General features: G+C 64.6%; 2 protein-coding genes across 2 annotated transcripts; both read left to right on the top strand.

Moving 5' to 3' along the window:
• The first annotated feature begins 297 nt into the window (after positions 1-297).
• LOC118354181 (translation initiation factor IF-2-like) lies at positions 298-4,716 on the top strand. Its single transcript, XM_049107696.1, has 2 exons — positions 298-2,221; positions 2,565-4,716. Exon 2 carries the CDS (start codon positions 3,637-3,639, stop codon positions 4,714-4,716), a length of 1,080 nt encoding a protein of 359 aa, XP_048963653.1. The 5' UTR covers positions 298-2,221; positions 2,565-3,636.
• A 301-nt stretch (positions 4,717-5,017) lies between these two features.
• ADRA2C (adrenoceptor alpha 2C) lies at positions 5,018-7,020 on the top strand. Its single transcript, XM_025437896.2, has one exon. It carries the CDS (start codon positions 5,018-5,020, stop codon positions 6,455-6,457), a length of 1,440 nt encoding a protein of 479 aa, XP_025293681.1. The 3' UTR covers positions 6,458-7,020.
• Positions 7,021-7,706: the final 686 nt, after the last annotated feature.

Raw genomic sequence — 7,706 nt, 5'->3', positions numbered from 1 at the left:
AGGCCAGGAGGCTGCCAGGTAGCAAGCAAGTGATGAGCAGGAGCTCCTGTGCACATCCAGCATCAGCAACGTCCACAGAATGGAGGTAGAGAGGAACCACCAGGCGGTGGCTCAGGGGCCTGGCAGCTCCGGGGTGAGGCATCCCTATGCTCTGCCGGGCACCACCTGCGCTGAGCACACTCTAGATGTCCGGCCTGGCCAAGGAGCACGGAGGACATCGGGACCTCCATTGTATTCCTGACTCACCCTTTACCCCCAACTCCTCCACCAGCTTTGATTGAGCCCCTACAAGAGCCATAGTGGGGCCCTGCACCAGGCAGTGGGTGAGACATGGCCTGCTCTCAGGAACCCCCAGTCGAGAGGGACAGGGTCTGATGACGGCCTGCCCCTGCCGGGCGCACAGGCGACCAGCTAAGTAAGGAAGGGGCTTCTGCTCTAGCCTGGAAGATTAGGGAAGTCTGCTGGGGAATCGTGTAAACACATTTTGAAGGAAGAGAAGAGCCCTGGGGATAGACGAGGCCCAGGGCTGCCAGCCTGGAGAACAGCATGTGCCAAGGCCCAGAGTCCGCGGCAGGCAGTGACGAATGGGCTTGCAGCCTGGAGGGAGTGGGCTGAAGAGCCATCTGAACGAGCTGGGCGGAGGTGAGCAGGCTGAGGAAGCAGAGCCCAGCCGGAAACTAGGAAGAGCTACCGGCAATGGGGCGGCCGAACACATCCTCCCCACGGCCTGGGAGGGTGAGTAAGGCCTTGGGCACCTGTGCGTGTGTGTGTGCATGCATGCCTATGTGGGGGGTGAGCACACACGCTTGCACGTGTGTTGATACATGTGAGTGCATGCACGTATGAGTGGCTATGTGCAGCAATGTGCACGGATACATGTATATGCACATGTGAGGCATACATAAATTTATGCACCTATATGCATATAACAAGTGTACATGATTTTATGCAGGTGTGAGGATCGGGGTCTATGAACATGTACGTGGATAGTAACTGTGTGTGCATGAATATCTGTGTGTGTAGTGTATGAAAGAACACACACAAGTATGTTCATGCCTGCCTGCCTATGGAAGCACATGCATGCATGTGTGCACATCACATGTGCACATAGATATTCATACGAAAGCCCTATATAATTTACATGGCTGCATGTATGCACATATGTATGCAGCACGCATGGATGTGTGTCCATATGTATGTGGTTACACCAGCATATGTGTGCACAAAAATGTGTGTACATGCATGTGTGTGTACATGTACACATGGGTATGTCTGTGCAAATGAACAAGTGCATGCAGATATGTGTGTGCATGTGCACCTGAATACATGTGCACGTCTGTGTGTGTGCATGCATAGCTGCATGCAGGGAAGCAGGTCACGGAGACACACTCTCCTCCACCAGGACAGGCCACTGGTGGAACACAGAGCACTGCCCCCCAGGTGTGCACCTGGTAGGCATGCTTCCAGTTCCCTTCTCACAGCATTGGGGGCCAGGAGCCAATGTCCTACGGCTGTGTGGCCCTGGGGGGACCAACCATTCCTTCTGGGCTCCACTCACTCATCATGGGTGGGAGGAAGGGCCACCCTGCCTTGGCAGCTCCAAGAGGCTTCGCTGTTATAGGACTTTCCTTGTAAGATGTCCCACGCCCCTCCCCAGCGCCTTCCCCTGCCCCCTCCTTCAGGGCAGCCTGAAGCCTTAGAACACCCTCCCTGTCATCCCTCTGGGTCCTGCCAAGCCTGGGCTGGGCCATCAGCAACTCACGGGGACAGGCAGCCTCTTCAGGCACATGCTGTTTTGCTGGTTACAGGATAATCAGGAGCAGTTTGTCAAGCCTCATTTTCAATGTCTGGGGTAAGAGGCCTCTCTAGCTCCTTTTGGAACAGCTGCAGTCCCTGGGGCCTCCCTCCCTGCACGCAGGCAGGTCTGCGTTCATACAGCGCAGCCCCGGAGCCCAGCCAAGGCCTTCTCTGCCCCGAGGACTCTTCAGAGGACTCAGCCCTCCTCTCCCCCTCTGGGCCCTGATGCACAGGAGAGGTGCTGCTTCCTTCCTCTTCCTGGGTTGTGCCAGGGAGACGGTGCCAACGCTCCTGAGGTCAAAAGGCCAGCCAGGCGTCCCCAGGGGCCTGAGTCACTGGGCCATCCAGGCACTCCGGATGTCCCAGCCTGGCCTGGCGAGCCACTTCCTGGGCAGTGGGAAGTCCTGTCTGCTTCGGGCCCCAGGTACTGTGTCCTTCTTCCTCCAAATTCTTCGTGCTGGCCATCCTTGATTACGAACATGTGAGATGTCCAGTGCAGCCAGGACCCTGGATGTCCCAACAACCCCAGGCACCCTCCCCCACAAAGATGAGAACCCACATTGTCAGGAGGAGGCCCATGTGGCTGGCCAGCTGCTGGGGGGAGGGAGCTCCCTAAAACCTACATCTGACCCCTGCCACTTCCTTTTTTTTGGATCCTCCTCTGGCTCCCCCTGCCTCTAGGACAAAGCCCATCCCCCTACCCCAGAGGAAACAACCCATAGGGGCTTCTCACTTCCTAATAACTTGCCTCCATTCTCCAAAGGCAGCTCAGAGATCACCTCCTCCAGGAAGCATTCCTTGACAACTCCACTCCCAGCCTGAAGGATGAAGTCCAGGGCACTGACAGCATCCACTGCAGCATCACAGTGTGTGGTACCAACCATCCCAGGTGACAAAAGGCCCAGTACGGACCAGGGTGGGTGTATGCCAACCACGGAGGATGTGAATACAAGCACAATCCAGGCCTCCTTCCTGGACTAGGGGACCCTTTCCCAGGGATGGAGCCTTTCTACCTTCTCTGGGCCACATGCATCTCATATGCACTTATGGCTTTGCTCCCAAAAAGTGCACAAAAGCCCAGGACTGGCTAGGGTGGTTTGGCCCTTCTTGGGCAGTGTCACCATCCAGAAGCTGATTGCTGGCCTGGTCCTGGCCTGACCCCTCCTCCTCCATGTAAGGGGGCTGATGAGGATGCTGGGCTCCCAGTGGGCATCTCTGCTATGACACCAGTGCTGTGCCACATAAGACCCTTTGAACCTTTCCAGAGCTCAGAGAAGACAAAAGGCAGCCCCAAAGCCACACACATTTCCAGGCTTTGCTACCGGGATGCTCTAATCCTCCCCTGTACACCTTCCTAGAACCCAGAGGCACCCCATCCCCAGGCCCCCAGCCACAGGCCCCTACCCTTCCATCTGGGGACACAGGGAAAGCTGCTGGCCTGCCTGGGTGCTTTTCTGGACTGCGGGGAGGAAAGGCCCTCCCCTCCTCCTGGCAAGAAATGTCAGGCCTGGGAACTCCAGCCTCCTCCCCAGGGTCTGTCTCCCACAGACCTCGAGCTGCCTGGAGGTGGGAACCAGCGTTCTGCACACGACGGAGCGACAGTGCACGTTTGCTTAATGAATGCAGAGGGACATAAGGCAGGGGTAAGCCGGGGGTGGGGGAGACACTCCAACGGCTTGCCCCTAAGCCCGCAGGAATAAGGCACCCACGCAAACCCGCCCATCATCCGGGAAATTCAGTCTGGGTGTTTGTCAGAGGCGGTGATTTTGAACATCCCCCCCCCCCCTCTTTAAAAGCAGGGGCACGGAGCATGGGAATTAAACTTCAATAATTGCCAACATGGATGCAGAGCCTGGGAGCCTGCCCAGGGCTTCCACTGGCACCGCCGTCATGATTCATGCTCCAGCAGCGCTTGGAAGTGGGCAGAGAAGGGAGCTGAGGCCGAGGGGCAGGGAGGTGGCTCTGCCCTGGAACCACCACCAGGGATCGCAGCCCGACCCGGACTCCGCAGGACCCCTGCGCACCCAGGCAGCATCGCGTCCTCCGCCAGGCAGCGAGCGGTTGGCTCTCCAATCAGGCGGCGGACCCCGAGCCGACCGGTGCTGCGCGCGAGTGTGCGCGCCCGCGTGTGCGTGCGCGTGTGCCCGGGGGAGGCTAGGAGGCTCTTGTCTTAGAAAGAGCAGGTTTCTGGAACTCACCGCCCAGGCCATCCAGCACTCAACCCCGTCCCGCAGACCGCAGTCGGCCCTGGAGGGGGCGCCCTCGCCGTGCGCGCGCGCCTCGCGCCACCGCCCTGGACTCCTCCCCGGCGCCGCGCGGGCAGGTTCGCCGAGGCGGCAGCGGGCTCCGGCTCCCGGGCCCGCTCCCCCCGGGCCGGCAGCGCTGGCCTGCCCGCCAGGCCGCCCCCGCCCGCCCGCGCCCCGCCCCGCGCGCCCGCCCCGCTGCGCAACTCTACCCAAGTTGGAAGCCGAGGCCGGGCGGCTGCACTCGCGCCGAGCGCACGGCGGCGGCGGCGGCGGCGGCGGCGAAGGAGGAGGAGGCGGCGGCGGCGGCGGCGGCTGCAGCGCAGCTAAGACGAGCGAGGCAGGCGAGGCGGAGCCCGCACGGCCGAACGCGGACCGCGGGGGGCGCCCGCGCCCGGAGCAGCGGGAGAAGGACGCGCGCCGGCGCCGGCGCCCTGCCCGGGAAAGTAAAGTTGGAGCCCGGGGCTGCGCGCGGGCGCTGGGGCCCGGAGGAGCGGCGGCCCGCGCCCCGGTGCGCCCAGCCCTAGCCGGCCGGATGGGAGGCGGAGCGCCCGGGCCGCCGCCGCCGCCGCCTGCAGCCTGCGCCCCGGTCGGGCGCCGGGGCCGCGGGGCCGCTCGGGCACGCCCGCTCGGGCGCCGCATCACCCCGGGCTCGCGGCCGGGGCGCTCCCCGTGAGCCGGGCCGAGGGCGGGGCCGCGCGAGGACCCCGGGACCTGCCCCCCTCCCCCCCGCCGCCGCGTCGCCGCTCGCTCCGGGAGCCTCCTGCTCTGCACTTACGCGCGCGGCAGCTGCGGGGAGCCCGGCAGCCACGCTCTCCGGCGCGCCGCCCGCCCGCCGAGCCACCACGGCCGAGGGCCGGCTGCGGGGCGCCCCGGGAGCAGGCGGCGATGCGGGCGCCGACCCGGGCTGGGGGGCGCCCGAGCTGCCGCGGCTGCGCCCCGGCTCCGGGCGGGACCGCGTAGCTCGCGGGAGGACCATGGCGTCCCCGGCGCTGGCGGCGGCGCTGGCGGCGGCGGCGGCGGTGGCGGGCCCCAACGCGAGCGGCGCCGGCGAGGGGGGCAGCGGCGGGGCCGCCAACGCCTCGGGCGCCGCGCCGGGGGCCGCCTGGGGGCCGCCCCCGGGCCAGTACTCGGCGGGCGCCGTGGCGGGGCTGGCGGCCGTGGTGGGCTTCCTCATCGTCTTCACCGTGGTGGGCAACGTGCTGGTGGTGATCGCCGTGCTGACCAGCCGCGCACTGCGCGCCCCGCAGAACCTCTTCCTGGTGTCCCTGGCCTCGGCTGACATCCTGGTGGCCACGCTGGTCATGCCCTTCTCGCTGGCCAACGAGCTCATGGCCTACTGGTACTTCGGGCAGGTGTGGTGCGGCGTGTACCTGGCGCTCGACGTGCTCTTCTGCACCTCGTCCATCGTGCACCTGTGCGCCATCAGCCTGGACCGCTACTGGTCGGTGACGCAGGCCGTCGAGTACAACCTGAAGCGCACGCCGCGCCGCGTCAAGGCGACCATCGTGGCCGTGTGGCTCATCTCGGCCGTCATCTCCTTCCCGCCGCTCGTCTCGCTCTACCGCCAGCCCGACAGTGCCGCCTACCCGCAGTGCGGCCTCAACGACGAGACGTGGTACATCCTGTCCTCCTGCATCGGCTCCTTCTTCGCGCCCTGCCTCATCATGGGCCTGGTCTACGCGCGCATCTACCGCGTGGCCAAGCTGCGCACCCGCACGCTCAGCGAGAAGCGCGCGCCCGCGGGCCCCGACGGCGCGTCCCCGACCACGGAGAACGGGCTGGGCGCGGCGGCCGGCCTGGGCGAGAACGGGCACTGCGCGCCCCCGCGCCGCCCGTGCGCCGACGTGGACCCGGAGGACAGCAGCGCGGCGGCCGAGCGGCGGCGGCGGCGGGGCGCGCTGCGGCGGGGCGGGCGGCGGCGCGCGGGGGGCGCGGGGGGCGCGGGGGCGGGCGCGGACGGGGACGGCCCGGGGCGGGGGCCGGGACCGGGACCGGGGCCCGGGCCCCCCGACGCGGGCGCCCTGGCCGCCGCCAAGTCCCCGGGCCCCGGCGGGCGCCTGTCCCGCGCCAGCTCGCGCTCCGTCGAGTTCTTCCTGTCGCGCCGGCGCCGGGCGCGCAGCAGCGTGTGCCGCCGCAAGGTGGCCCAGGCGCGCGAGAAGCGCTTCACCTTCGTGCTGGCCGTGGTCATGGGCGTGTTCGTGCTCTGCTGGTTCCCCTTCTTCTTCAGCTACAGCCTGTACGGGATCTGCCGCGAGGCCTGCCAGGTGCCCGACCCGCTCTTCAAGTTTTTCTTCTGGATCGGCTACTGCAACAGCTCGCTCAACCCGGTCATCTACACCGTCTTTAACCAGGACTTCCGGCGGTCCTTTAAGCACATCCTCTTCCGACGGAGGAGAAGGGGCTTCAGGCAGTGAGCGGCAGCGGCAGCGGCGCCCCCGGCCCCGCGGAGACCGTGGACGGCTGGGGCCTGGGAAAGCTCGACCACCCCGCACCCCCAGGGGAAAACGGGGGCGGGGCAGCTGCCCCAGAGACCCGGGATCGATCTGCCTCCAGGGCGCAGGGGAGCGCACGGGCAGGGCAGGAGGGTGGGCTGAGAATGAGCAGGGCACCCCCCGGGGGAGCGGGGAGGAGAGAGGGGCGACCCCTCTGCCTTCCCGTCTCAGCCAAGGGCTGCTTCCGGGCTTCAGCTCGATAGGCTCTGGGGGAGCCTGCAGAGGTGCGGCTGGGGGGTCAGGGTCTTAGCAGAAGTGAGTGCAATCTCCCAAACTGGGGAGAAAGGAGCCCCCCCCAACACACACCACCACCACCCTACCCCCCTCTGAGCAAGGGCTGACTTCCCCAGGACCTAGTGGGGGCGGCTGTCTTGGAAGAGGAGAGACGCAGTGACAATCTTTGGTTACTGAAAGTATTTACATGTTTGCCAAAAATGACAGCCAAAACAACCAAACTATTTTCTAAATAAACCTTTGTAATCTAAGTATTGGGTGCAGCTGTCAGTCCTTAAGCCCGCATGGTGGGAGGATAGGGGGGTACCTTCCAGACCTCACCCTGCCTACCCTGCCCCTGGGGGTGGAAGGGGGACACTCCGGGTCTCCAGATTCCAACATCCCCTCGTGCAGGAGAAGGAGGGTGTCTTTTTTTTTTTTTTTTTTTTAATGATACTAAAGGTAAAACTCTGTGCTGTAATTGGCTGAGAGAGAAAAGAAACCAAGCACCCCCCACACTGGGTCCCAGTTTAGATCCTGGAGGTCTGCCCTCCCTCCCTCATCCCTATCCCTGCTCCCCGCACCCCCACATCCAGTTCCTGGCCTGGGAGCCCCTCCCCCGTGGAGGGAGGCAGGGCTCCTTGGACCTGAGGCTCCAGTTCCACCTGCCTCCGGGGTAACTTCAGATCAGTCCCCCACCTCTGAACACTTTGTGGGTTTGCCACTTTGGAGGAATTGCCATGAATGAGAGCTGCCTCCAAGGGGGCCCCATCCACAGATGGAGTGAGGTCCAGGCCAAGACAAGCTTCCAGATCCTTATTCTATACCAGAGACCTTTATCAATTTCTTGCTGTTTTTGGATATTGAGGGTCAAAAACAATGGGACCACCTGCATTGGCTGGGGACGGGGCTGGGGCCTCACCTGTCCTCCCGAAACCCCACTGCCCATGCAGCCAAG

The sequence above is a fragment of the Canis lupus genome, chromosome 3, assembly GCF_003254725.2.
Source record: "Canis lupus dingo isolate Sandy chromosome 3, ASM325472v2, whole genome shotgun sequence".
In the NCBI taxonomy this organism is placed as follows: domain Eukaryota; kingdom Metazoa; phylum Chordata; class Mammalia; order Carnivora; family Canidae; genus Canis; species Canis lupus.
The sequence above is the reverse complement of the archived record's forward strand: the minus strand, read 5'-3'. Positions and strand labels throughout refer to the sequence as shown.